At 46.3% G+C, this 18,738-nt stretch overlaps 1 protein-coding gene across 1 annotated transcript; it reads right to left on the reverse strand.

The window, feature by feature from the left end:
• Positions 1-813: 813 nt before the first annotated feature.
• Positions 814-15,750, reverse strand: REEP4 (receptor accessory protein 4). Its single transcript, XM_083184818.1, has 8 exons — positions 15,554-15,750; positions 9,953-10,025; positions 8,479-8,555; positions 7,822-7,942; positions 2,832-2,945; positions 1,385-1,517; positions 1,084-1,244; positions 814-970 (listed from the first exon to the last, which is right to left on the reverse strand). Exons 1-8 carry the CDS (start codon positions 15,583-15,585, stop codon positions 905-907), a joined length of 777 nt encoding a protein of 258 aa, XP_083040944.1. The 5' UTR covers positions 15,586-15,750; the 3' UTR covers positions 814-904.
• Between the last annotated feature and the right edge of the window lie 2,988 nt (positions 15,751-18,738).

Here is an 18,738-nt window from a genome sequence, read left to right on the forward strand (position 1 = left end):
GAACCAGGTATACACTGCATAAGAAGCCAGAATCCCAATCCTGAGAACCTGAATGTGACACTGAACAAAAAGTACAGACATGGGGAATGTAGTGTACTGTAGACATGTAAAAGTACATAAACACACACACATTGTTCTAGAATAAAACAAAGTACAGTAATGTGATATTAATCCATCAGCTTTCGCAAGTAAGAAGCAAACACACGTAGCACATTAGGTGCTGTCGTAACACTTACAGAAGACCATACAGCTCTGGAGAATATAACAACAGGTGAACAAAGGCCCATAACTAGGACCACTATGGATGCTGGGAGCAACTATATCCCTGAGTCTCGTTGCCAGAGAAGTTACACCTGACACATTTTAGTGGTGGGACCACCAAATAGTAGTAGTTACTCATATGGACTCCTGGAAAGGGGGGAGGGGGTTAATAAGATGTGCAAATGATATGTAACCATTACTAAGACTATCAAGAGATCTCCTCTCCAGTAATAACATTGCTACCCTCTGCAGGGGGGGCGGCATCGGACGAAATATCATTAAACATTGGTGTATAAGGCAGTATTATAGCAGACTAAACTAAGTTACTTTTTTGTCTGAAAATATCATTTAGGTCATGAAACAGTCCCCAGCTGTCTTCTATACAAAGTATACAAGTGGGTCTATAAATATGTATGTCCTCCCACACACATACAAGCAGACGCAGTGACTGGCGGTCACACACTGTTACATATTTACACAGACACACCGTGAAGTCCCAAGCCAGAGCACGGAGCCAGTGTGAGAGTCCCAAGCCAGAACACGGAGCCAGTGTGAGCATTAAATTAGGTTTAACATTCAGTGTTTTCAGCTTTCAACGATTGAGGTTGCAGCTTGAAAGTCCATCCGCAGCCACTGCCATAAGTTACATTTCGGATTCAGACTGCACCGCCTTCTTCTTCGCTCTGGGTTTGCTGCTCCTGGTAGACGCCTGCAATTTATCCAAGGGGGAAGAGTGTTGAGATTCAGGTTATCCCAGGCCAGTGCCCCAATATAACCATAAGACAAGCCATATACCGCAGGCTAGTGCTACAAGCTCCTTACCTCCCTGGTTACCACCTTCTTCTTACTGACCCTCAGGCTCTGGCTTCTCTGCATAGGTCTGGGAGGTAGGCCACCTCGTGTTCTTGCTGAGGATTTGGTTTCGGTGTCTGACCACCGCTCATCCATGGAGTCGCTGTCGACCTGGGATTGAGTGCCGTAACCTACAGAAGATGGTCATGTTACAGAGATGCTAGAACAGCAGTGGCCTCATCCACCAAGTTCCCCAATCCCCATCACATAAAGCTTAGTCGTTTCCTTTATACAGTATCTAGCATCACCGGCATCCTGCAAAACAACTCACCAATAGGGCGGCGATGGAGCTCAGCTGCATCCGGATACAGGGGGTCTCTGTAGTGTATGGGCGCATCATCCGGGAGCTCTCTCAAGTCATGCATACTGAAACTACGCAGACGCCCCACTAGCGCCCCCTGGCCCTACAGAGGGAAACAGAGCAAAGACCGGATCTAAATTCTAGGCGAAATATTTGTGCAAAACATGAAAAAGTTCTCACTAAATGATATTTATTGTGAACACAATAGAAACACATATAACCCTTCAAATAAACTATTAGCATCCACCGGTTATAATAAAGCACCAAGATACAGGAGGCCACGTGGCAGAGCATGGAGGGACTGAAGGTGAAAGCCTCTATGTGCTAGTAGTCTGATGCTGATAACGAATGATGTAACATGTGCAGAGAGAGTGAAGGGGCGACACACGTAGCGACACTGCTGATTTACTTGACACCAGCACAGTGACTGCAGTAACCCCAGAGCACCAACATCTCCTTTTCGTTGGTTCATCCACAACACCCAGCCTACAGTTATTGTTGCCTGAATTCCAACCGGACCATCAGACATCAGCCCATTGACTTTCCCAAGCCCAGAACGCCAGCACTGGCCTTTGTTATTTCTGCCTTAAATAAGGGGACCAGGAATGTCCCCCACCAGTGCAGGCAGCTAGGGGTTGTTAACTCAGAGCACCGTGTTATCATCCCAATTCCGATGGGTCAGCGCTGTGTGCTGAGCGATCTGTCAGGGCTAGTGTTCGCTGAGTACACTGGCCCTGACCCCGGCGATTAACTAGATTTATCCAGTTACTCACCAGAGTCAGGGCCAGGTAGGGTGTTCGGCAAAGCCACTTGCTTCACGTAACCACCGGCTGCCAGCATATAATGTAGATACAAACAGCAACAACGCGGCACTCCAGATGTCATTTAAGTTGCAATAGAACTTCTGAATAAAAGAAGTTCTATTTTAACTGAAATGATATATGGAGTGCAACACCGATTCACGGAGCCCTGAGACGCCGGGAGCCCACCGCTGGAAGTGTATTGGCCGGATGTGACGCTGCAAACAGCGTCACAGCGTTTACACATTGTTCTATCCACACCTTGACAAAGGGGCTAGTCCCCGAAACGTTGGTTTATGGTCACGTTTTTAAACATAAAAAAACACCTTTCAAGGTGTGAGAATGTACACAAAATGTTTTTCCAAGTACATAAGTAATTACAATAGTATCTCTAGTGGGTTGGTAAGTTCGTGGTATGTAAAGAAAAAGTCCAACGTGTTTCGTCATGACAAACATGGGTGAAATATATATATTATACAAGAAAGCCCTGTCCTCTAGGATTGCCAGTGTGTCGGACAGGATCTGACTAAGGTCATTGGTGACTCCTAAATAAAGACTATGCTAATTAGCACCTTGTGTTTGACAGTGCTGCATGGAATGTGGGTGTCAGGAAGTACCTTGGTAGCAGCTTGTACAGCAGCAGTGGCTGCGATGTTCAGACCTTTCCTTCCAAGTGTCACCACAGATTCGTAGCTTCGCTCTTTTGCCTGCACAATATAAGAGTCTATCTCCTAGAAAGAGAAACAGAGATTTGGGTCAATTGTGTGAGACATTCATAGCGACTTACAGGTTAACAATCAGGTATTCCACAGGTGCTCTTCCTGCAGCTGTTCTCTGAGGTAAGAAACAGGTCAGGACAGAAGCAGCAGCCTTTGGAATTCAAGAGCAGCCTGCAGAGACAGCTGTCAGGGAGGACACAGAGGTAAGGGGCCCAGGACAAGTACTGAATGCCTGCTTGTGTACGCACTTACTACAGCAAGTCTGCGTTCCTATAACAGATGGAAACCGCAGGTTGTCCTGCATCAGCCGACACAAACATGGGTGGATGCAAGCTTCCCAGAAATATTCACATTAGAGTAGGTGGATAATCGCCACTCTGTATAGCGGCTTTGCTGGGACTTTTAGTTCCACAACAATTTGAGAGCCACATGCTGTGTGAGCCAGAGTTACAACACGACTTGGAACGTTGCATAGTTCTATTAAAAAAAAAAAAAAAAAAAACACAGAGCACTTGTTTTAGGCTCTGGACTGCAATGGCAGAATGTTCCGTTATACACCTCCCCCAAGTCACCCGCTTCCACACTTACTGCTGGAATGTGAACTACAAGACAATGCTATGGGCAGCATCCAGACCAGTTACTGAACTAAACATTGCTTTTCATGTAACAGATGTATGGACTTCATGCAAGGTCTGAACTAGAACATTAAGAAGACAATGCTTCTGGTTTAATACCCTGCACATATTACATCACCTTGGTGTGATTCTAACAAGCTGCTCTCACACTCTGACTCGCTGACCTATAAAGCAGAGAAGTATCTGGAGCCTCAGTAACACTGTCACAGGCCAGTCACTTGGGAATGTGGATATACCAGAAATAATTGTCCTAGATCAAATGACATCCTCCCAGCAACCTATGAATTCTCAGTATTCTGGTAGTCTAGCCACAAATGTGCTTACCATCAGCCCAGAAAACAAATTGCCCATAATGACCAGAATGCATTGTGATTCCAACTAACAAGGGGCCTAATTCGGGTGTGGACGAAGCTGCACTGCAGGTCACAAAGTACTAATGTTTGTTGAAAGATGTATTATGGAATCAGACTGATAGTTTGAGGGCAGGAAAGAAGGAGGTGGTGAGGACCCCAGTTTCTCAAAATGGAGATATCGGTACTTGTGTAATATCTGGGCGCCCGATTTTGTGATTGTATGCCTTACCTTAAGGCATACAATCAGATGCGATGCTGCATAGGATTCAATGTCAAGGTCCTGTTCATTTCCCCACTATCCAAGTGGGAATAGAGTTGATTTTATATAGCGTGGCGAGCGCAGCAAGCCACCGTGCCCGAAGCGTGGCGAGCCCCGTGATGGGCCGCGGAATACATTTTAAGTAATATATAAAATCAACTCTATGCCCACTTGGATAGTGGGTAAATGAACAGGACCATGTTAACATTGAATCCATGCGATGCGGTTTTCTGACCCGATCTTAAAATCGGGCACCCAGTTATTACACAATTACCGAGATCTCTGTCGGAGGACTAAGATTAACTAGCCCTATGTTATAGTTGCGCCGACCTGCTTACGTTACTTCATGGGTTACGCCTCCGGCCAATGCCGTTTCTTAGGACTTGCTGCTGCACCCTAGGATACAGCCCAGATCAGTAATGTATGCAGGCTGCATTCCCTTATTAGACCTATGGCTGCTGTTACCATAGCAACTCCGAAGACATCTCAGTCATGTCCAAGTTGAAGAATCCCAGACTGATAACGGTATAAACTTTTGTATAAAAAGTGATCTGCAGAAAGAATATACGAGGTCGGTGCAACCAGTCTCTTCAGTATGTTCACAAAATAGGCTGGAGATATCCAATGTGCGGCCAAATAACACAATTGTAGCTTAATGTGTTACTATAGAGAACATACTGCTGTCTGGAGAAGTGACACTTGTATTACAAAAAGGAAGCTAAGCCTGAGGAGACAAAAGTAGAGAACTCACTTCAGGAGAGACTTCTGTAACCGGACCAGAAATACAGGGAGTCATTCAGAGCAGCACGCAACACGGGCGTGCAAGTAACTGAGTGATATGCACCTGCGCAATACATGAGAAATCCTGGAACTCCTGCAGCGCACACATTACCCTGAGTGTGCGCACACACTACCCCGAGTGTGCGCACGCAGGTGCTGTTATTACCGGGCCAGCCATTAGATAGTGTGCATGACAGGGGACGGGCATTCCCCTCTAAAAAGGTTTGTTCAGTGGGAGTGTGGCGTGAGTGCAAGTGGCTATGATCAGAGATACAGATATAGACATAGGTGGTCAGACAGCCACTGCACCTGCCACATTAAATGCCCTTCGCACCAAATGGGGGATTCATCACAAAGCCCTCATATAGGGAAGGAAAGAAAGGCCCCTTGGAGCCCATACGTTGCCCCCTGGTAATTTCCATAACTATATATGCTTCTAATTAATGTCTGATGCCTGCCCAGGAACACCCTCTTCTGCCACAGCTAGAATGGCAATGTGTAAAGCCGGATACCCACTGGATGCCAGGCAGTAAGTCATACCAAAGACACATAGCCAGATAGAATGCTGGATGCTGACTGTCAAAACACAGACAGCCTGGTTCCCGACGGCCAGCGGCTCTTTTCCCTCATGGGGGTTCACGACCCCTATAGAGGGAGAATAGAATAGGTGGCTCGCTACCCGCAGCGAGCCCGCAAGGAGCTTAGTTGCGTTCACCATGCTGTCTGGGCCCAGCCAGTCAGGATCCCGACGTCAGGTTAATAACGGATCCCTATACCACACCCGAGAAAGCCTTCCCTTCCAGTATAGCACAGGTAAACTGGCCAAGAAAGAACCAATATTTCATCCACAGGAGGAGACTGAAAATATTGACACACATTTGTGTTTGACCCTACAAGAAGCCAAATTGTTCTGAAGAAATCTTCTCTTGAGCCAAAACCCAGGAGCACATCTGCTTTCTGAGCCAAATGAGAAGCACTTGTCACAAGAGGACCATTAAGTGTCCCAGTGCTACAGAGAAGGACACTACAAGCTGGTATGTGCACAAACAACAAGTCAGTGATTTAAGGACTGTAAAGTAACAGTTTAGTAGCAATTAAATCACCACTCAGCCAATATGCAGCTGTATAATGTAAGAGTGCCTCGCTTACGAATGATGGATTCCTGCTAATTATACAGGTGCCGGATGAATGTTAGACTCCGCCCACCAGGCAGAGTGTGGTTATCTGAAGTGAGCGGGGAGCTGGTGTTGCTATGTGAATCTCTCCCACCGAGGAGAGCCTGCGGCTTCCTGCCAATAGCAAAAGACAGGCAAACCCTCACTATCAAGTGGCACAAGTACTCAAAAGAATCAATAGTTTCCTAATAATGTGGACAAGGACATACCAACCAACAGAAGCAGCAACTAGACATAAGTGTCATTGCACAAACCCAGATAAGGGGTTCAGTTCAGATCATTTTATACAGGTCGTGGTTCCCCTAAATCATGAGACATGTAGCAAGTCTTATCTGTGGACTGACCTCACGACCCGCAGGAGTGCGCATTGTGTGCACACGATTTGTCGCACAACCAGCTAAGATTGGATGGTTAGGTCCTTTAAAAGGGGGCTGTAATAACTATTTCATATTAAGCTTTTCATTTGCCACTTTTCCACCCCACAGCCACTTGTGTAATTTGTAACGTTATTACCAACAAAACTCACTACGATGGGCATGACAGATATAGGTTTCCCATCATGGTTTGCGGCATCTCCACATGTGGATTTTGCTGGGACTGTTTCCGGATTCCATTGCAGAAGCTGAAAGTCCGTCAGTGTGATGTACTGGGGGTGCTTAATAAGTGCAGTGATGTCATTACCCTGGCTTTCCAGCGCAGTGTGATGTACTGGGGGTGCTTAATAAGTGCAGTGATGTCATTACCCTGGCTTTCCAGCGCAGTGTGAGGTACTGGGGGTGCTTCACACAGGGTCTCACAAGGATAGTGATGTCATTTCTATGGGATGTACCCCTAAGAATGATTTATTAAAAGCAGCCTGGCCCAATATATAGTAAGACATATTAAGAATCGGTACTTGTGAGTTATCTGGGCGTCCGATTTTTTGATTGTATGCCTTAAGTTAAGGCATACAATCAGATGCGATGCGATATCGCATCGCATCGCATGCGACCATCGGATGCGATGACCCGATTTTTCCATAGGAATCAATGTTAAAATGGACTGAGTCCATTTTAACATGGAATTCAATGGGAAAAAGGGGTCCTTTTCATACCCCTACTATCCAAGTGGGCATGGAGCTGGATATAAACCTGTGGCGAGCGTAGCGAGCCACCGAGCCCGAAGCGTGGCGAGCGAAGCGAGCCCCGCGAGGGGACGGTATTCCGTGTCCCCTCGCGGGGCTCGGTGGCTCGCTACGCTCGCCACAGGTTTATATCCAACTCCATGCCCACTTGGATAGTAGGGGTATGAAAAGGACCCCTTTTTCCCATTGAATTCCATGTTAAAATGGACTCAGTCCATTTTAACATTGATTCCTATGGAAAAATCGGGTCATCCGGTCATCCGATGGTCGCATGCGATGCGATGTCCCGATCCGACCCGATTTAAAAATCGGACGCCCGGATAACTCACAAGTACCTAAGAATCATTTCTAAAGCACTTTTCTCCCACTAATACTTCACAGCTTGTTTGGACATGTCAGCGCATTTTAAATTTAAACTAATCCAATTAAATGACTTCTCTCTCAGCAGCAGAAATTTGTAACCTTTACCCTTTATCATATAAATGTATATTCCCCTGTTATCACAGGCAGGAAAATCACACCCATGCAGTCAGAGATAGCTAGATATCCCTACTCAGGATTACCTTCTCCCTCAGGGACAAGGCAGGATGCACACACTTCCTGTACAGCAGGCTGGCTCCTCGTGTGTATGGAGACAGCAGCCAGATAACAAAAGCCATTTTAATCTCGTAGTAAAATGGGAACCTGCAGAGAACAAAGAATGGACAATAAGCAATAATGGGGAAATAAAGGACACCAAACAGGACATTTGTGAATGAAAGTATTACTTAATGACACCAACATCTTGTTTCAACTCCTGTTAAGAACTGGATGACTAAAGCCACAGAAGTGATTTATGGGTATAGAACCATTCAAATGGCAATTAGACTATGGAAGATGAGGGAATAATGAGCCAGTAATGATACAGTACATAGTACACACTAGACAATATGCACGTCCATATCAGCACCTGTTATCGCCTAGTGTGTACGCACCTTTAGACCCTGGACCCACAGCACCAAAATGTCCACAATATGTCAGAATTATAAGGCGCATGTGCAGTGGCAAAGAAATAAAAAAAATTCATCCACTGAGCACGACATGGACATTGCTTTCATCTCCGAATGAGGCCCAATGCTGCCATACCGACAGAGGGGAAATTAAACTGCGACATGGGATGTTAAGGGAAACCTGTCAGACACAGCAGAAAGCAGGAGGGCACCACATGGCAGATCTCTTACCAGGACATAAACATGTCTGTAAATGTTTCTACCGTCATGAACAGAGCGAAAACTATCCAGTACATCATCCAGCGCACCTGAGAGGAGAAAGGAAGAGAGCTCATCAGTCAGGAAAATAACACCATACACAAAGGGCATGAGCCTAGATAATCCCTTTAACTAAACGGTTATCTGTATTTACAGACTATTCGAACCCCCTGATCAATGTAGCATTCAGCTTTTGTACCTAGAGCAAATTGTCAGAGAGTCATTTGGCATACAGATGTGTCCTTATACATCTTGCTTCAATACGCCATGCACTGCGAGATGCCTGAAAACAGATCTTATTTGCTAGGCGAATATGATACACAAGCAGCTTCTGCTGATTAAAATATAAAGCATGTTCTGTGTGCAACCGTGGTTAAATCTGTATACGGAATGCTAAAGTGTCAGTGGCTGTTTTTCAGGAAAACACTGTAACGTAGCATTTCGTATGCAGATACAGCCGCAGTCGCACACAAAACAGAAACAGACACATTTCAACAGACGAAGTCACATGAAAAGACGCTCATCTCTACACAGTTACATTTAAGGTACATTTCTAGTCCTTTCTAGTCCCTGAACAGATATCTGCCATCATAGCTAATATTTACCAGCACCAAGTTTCTCCTCAAAATTAAAAAGAGGAAAAGAAGGGGGGCATGTGTTACCCGCCCACACAGTGCAGACGCCACATTGTGCACTGAACCAACATTTAGGAAATGCAGCATAATAATTCACTAATCAGTCACATGACCTGGTCAGTATATGAGGCAATCTCTGTAGCACTAGGGTGCACAGCCTCGTGTACTTTTCAAAATGGTACTTCATTAAGTGACTGAGGGGTTTATGGTATTAAGCTGTGAATAGAGTGGAGAAGTTGCCTATAGCAATCAATCAGGATGCAATTATCAAGTACCTGTACATTTCATTATATGAAAGGTAGATATCGATTGGTTGCTATGGGCAACTTCTTCACTCTACACTAAATAATGGGGCCTTTTGCCATCACATGTGGCAGCCATGGGATATTTTATGTCACACCTAGGAAAGTGTAGGCAAATGCACTGCTCAGCCAACACACACACACACACACACTCCTTCCCTCTCATTTCACACAACAATCCCCGTCTCTACACTCGGCCACAAAGCCGATCCTGTTCTTTTGTTAGGAAAACCTTTATCCATAGAAGCCGCCATCTTGCCCCACAGACCCATGAGCCACTGTGATAATCCAGGCGCAGCTTTTGAGGTGGCCATTCTGCAAACATAATGGTGGTTGCAAGTACCTTATCCCTTCACTGGGAACCAGAACCTCATGAAAATGGATCATAGAGATCTTCACAATGTCACTGTCTCCCAGTGATCCCAGGCTGTAGAATCTGGAATACTGGCGTATGTATGTATGTATGTATGTATGTATGTATGTGTGTATGTATGTGTATGATATACTTACATATTCACGAACATTCTTGGTTTTTACAGCTTTGTACGAGGAATACGCAGGATACAACAAACCGAAGACGAGCCTGTTGGACAAGGACAAAATGACAACAGTTTGACACATAACAAATGAGACAAAAAAAAAAACAAGCAATACAGACACAAACCAACACCCTCACTACCACCAACACACTGTGCTGTGTACAACAGACAAAATAATCTAAACACCAACAGGATAGACATAATAGTTGTTAACTGCATCCCAGTACAAAGCACCTGGAACCTACTTAAAAAAAGAAAAAAGAAAAAAAAAGGGATTTCTAGGACACCACAAGGGTTTCCTAGTGTTGTATATAAAAGGGGCTAGAACATGCAGCAAGATTACATAGGTACAAGGAGACCACATTAGACAGTCAGGCTGGTACTGATTTCACATTAGACACAGGTTTGTGTAAGCCAGGGGGTAGTGCCAATCAGCAGTTCTACAGCAGTGGTTGAGCTGCCCAGCCTGTCTGATTACAGGAATACCCCTAACCATAGGCTGCAGCCTTTTATCTGTGTTAGGACATTTAGCTTCTGTGTGCAGCAGTCGTCACCAATGTTCTACATGTACAGTATGACAGCTCCCTGTATATCTGTACACATTTCATGCCATGTAATAATATGACTCATTATAAACCAGTAAAACCTTCCCTGTGTTGCTTTGTTTACATATCTAGTACAAGCTTAAATAAAGAGGGCAACGACAGATCGCAGGTAGGAGTGCTGGACATAACCATGGACAATTAGGATTGCATTATTGACTGATTAATTGGGGTTCTTGCCAAGACCTTAGCCTATGTTTGCCGCCTACACACAGTGGAGCCAGTAGATGAAGGCATCCTACCCCACTAGGGACTAATGACAGCACGGAGGTGTGAGGCATTAGAGGGGTGATTCAAGTTGGTTTGCAAAAGCAAACTCCTTCTTTAATGGGCAAAACCATGTGCAGTGCAGGTGGGGCTGATGTAACATGTGCAGAGAGCGTTAGATTTTGGGTGAGGTTTGTTCAAACTTAAATCTAAATTGCAGTGCAAGAATAAAGCAGCCAGTATTTACTCTACACAGAAACAAACTCACCCAAATCTAACTCTCTTTGCACATGTTACATCTGCCCCACCTGCACTGCAAATGGTTTTGTTCATTAAAGGAGTTTGCTTTTGCAAACCAACCTGAATCATCCCCCTAATACCTCATGATCAGTAACACTTTTTCCTTGAACATTTAGTATAGCCCACATATAGGGGGTGATTCTAGTTTGCACAGGGGAGCGATTTTTTAGAGACTGCGCATGTGCAGCCTCTGTGTGCGAGCGGGAACAGTGAGTTGATTATTCTCCAGCCAGTCACACACAGCAGTGCGGGCAGCGGGGTGGCAGACCATCGGAATGCCCATGGGAATACCCAGCATTTCATGGGCATTCCCATGGCGAGTCGCCCATGACTCGGGTATGGGGGTGGGCAGCTGATGTCTGCGAGCGCTTGCAAAATCATTTAATGGTTGGCGACCATCTAATGATTTTGCTCCCACAAGGCTGCGAATGGATGTGTATGCTAAACACCCATTCACATGCCTGCAGGGAAATCTTATAGAACAGGCATGTCCAAACTACGGCCCTCCAGCTGTTGTGAAACTACAAGTTCTATCATGCCTTGCCACAGTTTTGCCATTAGAAAATGCTAACACTACGGCAAGGCATGCTGGGATGTGTAGTTTCAGATGGAGGGCCACAGTTTGGACATGTCTGGTATAGAGGATCCACAAAGCAGCTTTGCGGGTCAAACAGAGGTAGGCTCATAATCCGGCCAAACGGATAATCCAGAACGGAGATGGGGGGGGCTAAATATGGACTTCTCACCATCATCACTCCTATTTCCTCTCCACACTCGGGAGAGACCTCTTTCCAGTTTCACTTTATGAAGTAAGGCGTGTTCTTCATGTGTGGGTGTTTATTGTGCATATATCTAGCCAAAGTCTTTCTTACAGGAGAATAATGATACTTTTACTGTTTCAGCTGTTATTTATTGATTTATCAAAGCTTGGAGAGTAATAAAATTTGAAAGAGATAAAGTACCAGCCAATCAGCTTGTTCCTGTTATTTTACAGGCTGCATTTGAAAAATGACAGGAGCTAATCCTCATTCCTTTATATCACTATCCATGCTTTAATAAATCTTCCCTCAGGACTGTAAATAGCAGCTTATCTATACATGCACTAACTTGTGGGAAAAAAACAACCTGTATAGCTAATTACAACAGACATGTTTTGCAACTAGCAAGTTATGTACCTTTTGAGCATGTCAGAGTCATATTTCCTATCTCTCCTCCTACAAATCATTAACACCCATTACAATACCTCTCTGCAGGGCAACCAAACATGGCTGACACATACTCACATCAAGTCATGTGATGGCAAAGCAGAACTGGCACAAAATACACTGGTTTATATCTTGCAGCTACAGACAGAGACTCGCTGCATGTCACAAAAATAGAGTTCAGGTGGACATTCCAAAGACTATCTGCTCAATATGGTCCTTATATAGACCCATGCACAGAGGGGCGAAAATAGCAGACTGATTTTCGTACACCAGTGCATGTGTGCGGGAACACTGAGACTGACGGACCATTGGGTGGCGGATGTGAGAGCTTTCTACAAGCTTGCCAGAAAATGTAGGACTGTCTGGGCCGCTCTGAGGGATGGCCGCGGTGTTAGCGTGATGTCACAGCCTGTGCCGTGCTTCGCAGCTACGATGCGCAGCCAGGGAGCTGCTGGTCATACGTGATCATTTAGCTGTGGAGCAAAACAGAACATCACAGGAAGGGTCCCGGCAAGAAGGGCAGGCTTGTCCTGTACTAGACGGCCGCCAACAGACCTCCGGCGCCAGTTGTACTGTACCAAATTTTTGCAACAATACAACTGGGTCTGAATCAGGCCCTATATAATGTGACTGTGGTTGCCATGGTAGTCACATAAATCTCAGAAATAACACTCCGAATAAACAAACCAAGGAAAAATAGGTAATTAACAAGTTGCTTCTTATTACAGCGTGATGCAATAATTTATGAATAGGTTGGCTGCTTTTAAGGGCACAATAAACGTAATAATTTTTAGGTGTGAATGTGATTCAGTCACGTAGTCTCTACATGTGATGCTCTGCAGATTAATCACATGTATTTACAATCAGAGTTCACTTTTATAAGACATTAATAAAATTACGTTTTTCCAATGGGGGAAAAAAATATATAATAATATTTTAAATAATAAAGTGTCAAAAATATAACTTTATGGTGATTCATTTAATATGACCCAGTTCTGCCCATAAACAGGTTTCGGTCCGATAAATAATGACTAAGAATGCTGAATACAGGCATAACTGTTACATAAAAGAAGCTCTCACCAACCTAAACATACAGGAGCCCTTGCTCATTATAAACTACAGTACCCACTTAATCCTTCTGCGCCATCTCCAAGGGGAGGGGATGTGGGGGGGGGGGGTGTATAATAGGGGAAATGTGGTAAAACCCTTATTACAAAAGCATGAAAATAATAATGTTCTATTCATTTAACAGATCCAACTATGAAGCCTGGCCCTGCAGCAATGATCACCCTGCTGTTATTACTGCAATGTAGCTGTAAGTGGAGGGACCCAACCTGTTTCAGCTAGGGCCACAGTTAGTGACAATATCTTCACTGTTTACAACAGGGATGGGGAACCTTCGCCCCTCCAGCTGTTGTTGAACTACACATCCCAGAATACTTTGCTAAAGTTTTAGCATGGCCAAATAGCAAAACTGTAGCAGTGCATGCTGGGATGTGAAGTTCAGCAACAGCTGAAGGGCCAAAGGTTCCCCATCCCTGGTTTACAATGTGGCACCATTATGACAGACAATATAGATGTAGTGAACGGATCACCACATGAATGTTATAAGGGGAGGGCACTATAAGGCCAGAGGCAGGTATTCCCACTATTATCTCTTATTTTTCAAACTGATATGACTACATAGGACAAGACAACCATAACCATAGCCCTTATGGCTTGGCCTATGCAAGGATCACATGACAAAGCCTTTGCTTGCAGCAGATGCCAATTTTTCAGTTATAACAGGGCAGCTTGTACATGCAGCTAAACACAGCAGATGGACCCTACCTACATGTCACAGACTAAAGCTGGGTACACATATATACAATCTCATTTTTCTTGCGACCGTTCGATCGACCATATACACGTTCGACCGTCCAAAAGCCACGACCGATCTGGGCGTACACACCTGTCCAATTTTACTTGCGACGTCCGACGTACTCCCGTCCAAACAATCGCAAGAAAAAGATTGTACCACCCGATCTGGCTATTCACACGAAAAAAATGTACACAAAATTATCATAATGGTCATAATGTGAACAGCAGATCATGGTATATCTATCTATCTCTATATAATCCCTATTGAAATGCTGTTAATAGTCATGTTAATGAATGCATACAGATTTCAACGATTATTTTACATGGCAGGGCTAAATAACGAGGGATGGGTGAACACTTCCTGTTGTTTACATGCTGCGCTGTTGGAGGGATGACGCAGCTAGTCTACGCCCAGATGGGCGTTCAGGTTTTGGTAGAATGATCGCAGGAACGGCCTGCATATCGATCTAACGTGCGTACACACGGCACTTTTGTTCCGATATGTAGCCGTCCTGTCGGATGATTTTTAAGCAGCAAAGAACCTTCGACCGACCAACCGTGGACGGCCAAGAGCGTTTTTGGCCGTTTATCGATCGGCCCGACGATTGTACATATGTGTACCCAGCTTAAGGCTATTTGGTATTAAAACACAGCAAGGCCTAAATTACAGGGCTGAATAATAGACATGACATAACTGGTGTTGAATACCCAATGCGCTCTATGGCTCCCCTAAAAAGTCAATGAAGGTTATCCAATGAAGCTGTCCGCATCTGAGCGACAACCTTACAGGAACTGGTTATGTGGACTGTTTGATTCATGCACATGTAGCCTGCAATATCACATTCCCACATGTATGAGAACCTATTGGGACACAACAGGTGTATGCCATCCACTGATGTATTGGGATTATAACTGCCCTCACTAGAGCGGAAGTGGCATATAGAACATCATCTGTATTGTATTCCTAACAGGTCAAGATTACATTTAGTGCAGCTTTATCTACAGTGCTCCAAAGATGCTCAGACGAGCAGCACATACAGAGAGATCTGCCCCATGCTGGGAGGGGATCATGATGTCAGGAGAACAGAATAGGGACCTATAATGGTTGTGACTGTGGTTGTGCATACTGTACATCAATGCCCCCTACATGCATCAATGCCTCCTACATGCATCACTGCCCCCTACACAGAGCATAGATCAGCCCTGGCCAGGTAACTACTAGACACAGTTGACAGGTCAGGTGCCCCGGGATATGCCCTCACTATCCGGCCAGTAGAGGAGGCATGGGTAAACTGGAGCTCTCCTGATGCCGCAGCACTAACGGTCTCAACACGCCGTCAGCAGCTGGGGGACGCTGCCTGCCCCAGTGCTGCGAAGACAGTACCCGGTATTACTCACACAACAGCTCGGGAGATGATCCAGGACACCATCCTCCTACTCCCTGTCAGTCCCGGCGTTGTGTACTCTCCTGTCTCCCAGCTCGCCCTGGGCTTCCGCTTCCGCCGGGCGTGGCCATAGCAACTGAAATTTGGATGTAAACAGGAGTCTGCCAATCAGAGGCGGTTGGCCACGCCCACGAGACGGTTACCATGGAAACGTAATGTGCACGCTCCGACAGTTATTACGGTACTTGTTTCCTTCCACGGCGCCCGTCGGGGTTGATCGCAATGCCTTAAGTTAAGGTACTTAAGGCATGCGATCGACGCGATGGACCCGATTTTATGCCAATTACCAGCTTAATTGCCGGTAAAAGTGAAAATCGCGTTGATCGCGTCCACCCGCGATGCGACCGACGCGATCAACACGATTTTCGGCGCCCACGATTTTATTCGTGCGCATCGTTAGTAAAAAATCGCGGGCATTGAATGTACTAAAAAATCGGGTGCGATGCGACCGACGCGATGCCCGCGATTTCCCATAGGGAACAATGTTAAATGTCTCAATTGACCCGATTTTCCTGTTCAATGCCTCAATTGACCCGGTTTTTCCATAGGAAACAATGTTAAATGGCCCGCAGAGGCCAAATAGGCACCCTGAAGTGTGAAATGGCCCCCACAATTGTTAACGCCACCCCACGATCAACGTGAACCCGAAGCGTGGCGAGCGCAGCAAGCCCGCGAGGGGCGGCGTCCTACGACCTTTTCATACCCCCACTATCCACGTCGGCGTGGATTTGAGAATAGAAAGTGTGGCGAGCGCAGCGAGCCACTGAGCCCGAAGCGTGGCGAGGGGACGCTGATACCTGTGAAGGTATCCGCGTCCGCTCGCCACGCTTCGGGCTCAGTGGCTCGCTGCGCTCGCCACACTTTCTATTCTCAACTCCACGCCGACGTGGATAGTGGGGGTATGAAAAGGTCGTAGGACGCGTACCGCCGCCCCTCGTGGGCTCGCTGCGCTCGCCACGGATTGACGTTGATCGTGGGGTGGCGTTAACAATTGGGGTGGCCATTTCACACTTCAGGGTGCATATTTGGCCTCTGTAGACCATTTAACATTGTTTCCTATGGAAAAATTGGGTCAATTGAGGCATTGAACAGGAAAATCGGGTCAATTGAGACATTTAACATTGTTCCCCATGGGAAATCGCGGGCATCGCGTCGGTCGCATCGCACCCGATTTTTTTGTGCATTCAATGCCCGAGATGGCCACGATGGGCGCCCCTCTAGGTAAAGAGTACCCGATTTTCTCATAGAGGACCATGTTAATTGACTTTTAAGTTAAAATCGCGTTGATCACGTCGGTCGCGGCCCACCCGCGATGCGATCGACGCGATCAACCCGATTTTACATAGGAAACAATGGGAAATGGGCCAATATGGTCAATTTCTCATTGGTACTTGTTTCGGTATTTGTGTAGTATCACGGCTCCCATCGCATGCCATCGCATGCCATATGATCGATGCGATGCGATCTTACCGTGTTTTTATGCATTTTTAATAAAATCGCATGGTGTCGTTTTTTTCACTGAAATTATGGACATGAGTTGAAATCATGGGTACTCTTTACCTAGAAGGGCGCCCATATCCGTGTCCCCTCGCGGGGCTCGCTTCGGGGCTCGCTGCGCTCGCCACACTTTCTATTCTCAACTCCACGCCGACGTGGATAGTGGGGGTATGAAAAGGTCGTAGGACGCGTACCGCCGCCCCTCGCGGGCTCCCTGTGCTCGCCACGCTTCGGGTTGGCGTTGATAGTGGGGGTGGTACAGTGTGAAAAATGACATTTGGGGTGCATTTTACATGATTTCAACTCATGTCCATAATTTCAGTGAAAAATAACATCGCATCGCATCAGATCACATGCGATCTCATGCAATGCGATGCAATTTTTCCCTGTACGATGCCCATCGTGGGAGCCGTGATACTACACAAGTACCCTTGTTTCCTAGCACGGCGCCCGTTGGGATTGATCGCATGCCTTAAGTTAAGGTACTTAAGGCATGAGATGGACGCGATGGACCCGATTTTCATTAATTTACAAGCTTATTTGCCGGTAAAAGTGAAAATCGCGTTGATCGCGTCCAACGCGGCCCCTAATAAGGGGCCGCGATGTGACCGACGCGTTCAACGCGATTTTCCCATAGGGAACAATGTTAAATTATTTTTAAACTGTAAATCGGGTTGATCGCGTCGGTCGCGGCCCATTATAATGAGCCACGATGCGATCAATGGGATCAATCCGATTTTACATAGGTGACAATGTGAAATGGGCCAATATGGCCCATTTCACATTGAATATGTTTAAAAAGTATGTTTAATGCCCCCCATTTTAAACGCCACCAAACTATTGATGCCAACCCGAAGCATGGCGAGCGCAGCGAGCCCGCGAGGGGCGGCGGTACGCGCCCTCCGACCTTTTCATACCCCTACTATCCACGTCGGCGTGGATAGGGGTGGATAGGGGTGTATTCAATGCGCTGGGGCGAGCAGTGACAGCGAAGCAATGCTGCCTGCTCGCTGTCACCGCTCACCCGGGCAGTATTGAACTGATTCCCCCCTGCATTTTTGTAGCGAGGGGGAATCGGCATATGCGGCTGCAGAAGCAGAGAGACTCGTGGCCGAATGCAGCGGGCTCCCTGCATTATCCGCAAGCCTAGCTGTTTGAGGGAATCCTTGCTGTGACAGCGAGGATTCCCCGGAACATTGAATACAGTGGATAGTATTCAATGCGGCTGGCGAGGGGGTTAAACAGCAAGGATTGCAGAAAAACAGCGATCCTCGCTGTTTAACCCCCTCACCAGCCGCTCGCCCTATTCAACTTTCCAGGGGAATCCTCAGCGTCACAGGACAGCGAGAATTCCCCAAAACAGCAAGACTTGTGGCTAATGCAGAAAACTCGCTGTATTTAGCCGCGAGTATCGCTGCTTCTGGAGCCGCATACGCCAATTCCCCCTCGCTCAAAAAACGGAGCGAGGGGGAATTGGCATATGAGGGGGTGCATTGAATACTGACAGGGTGAGTGGTGACAGCGAGCATGAAGCCCTGCTCGCTATCGCCGCTCGCCCAAGGCATTGAATACACCCCAGTGAGTGGCCGGCGAGGGGTTAAACAGCGAGGATCACTTGTTTTCTGCAATCCTCGCCGGCCC

The sequence above is a fragment of the Crinia signifera genome, chromosome 4 (genome assembly GCF_055691185.1).
Source record: "Crinia signifera chromosome 4, ASM5569118v1, whole genome shotgun sequence".
Taxonomy (NCBI): Eukaryota; Metazoa; Chordata; class Amphibia; order Anura; family Myobatrachidae; genus Crinia; species Crinia signifera.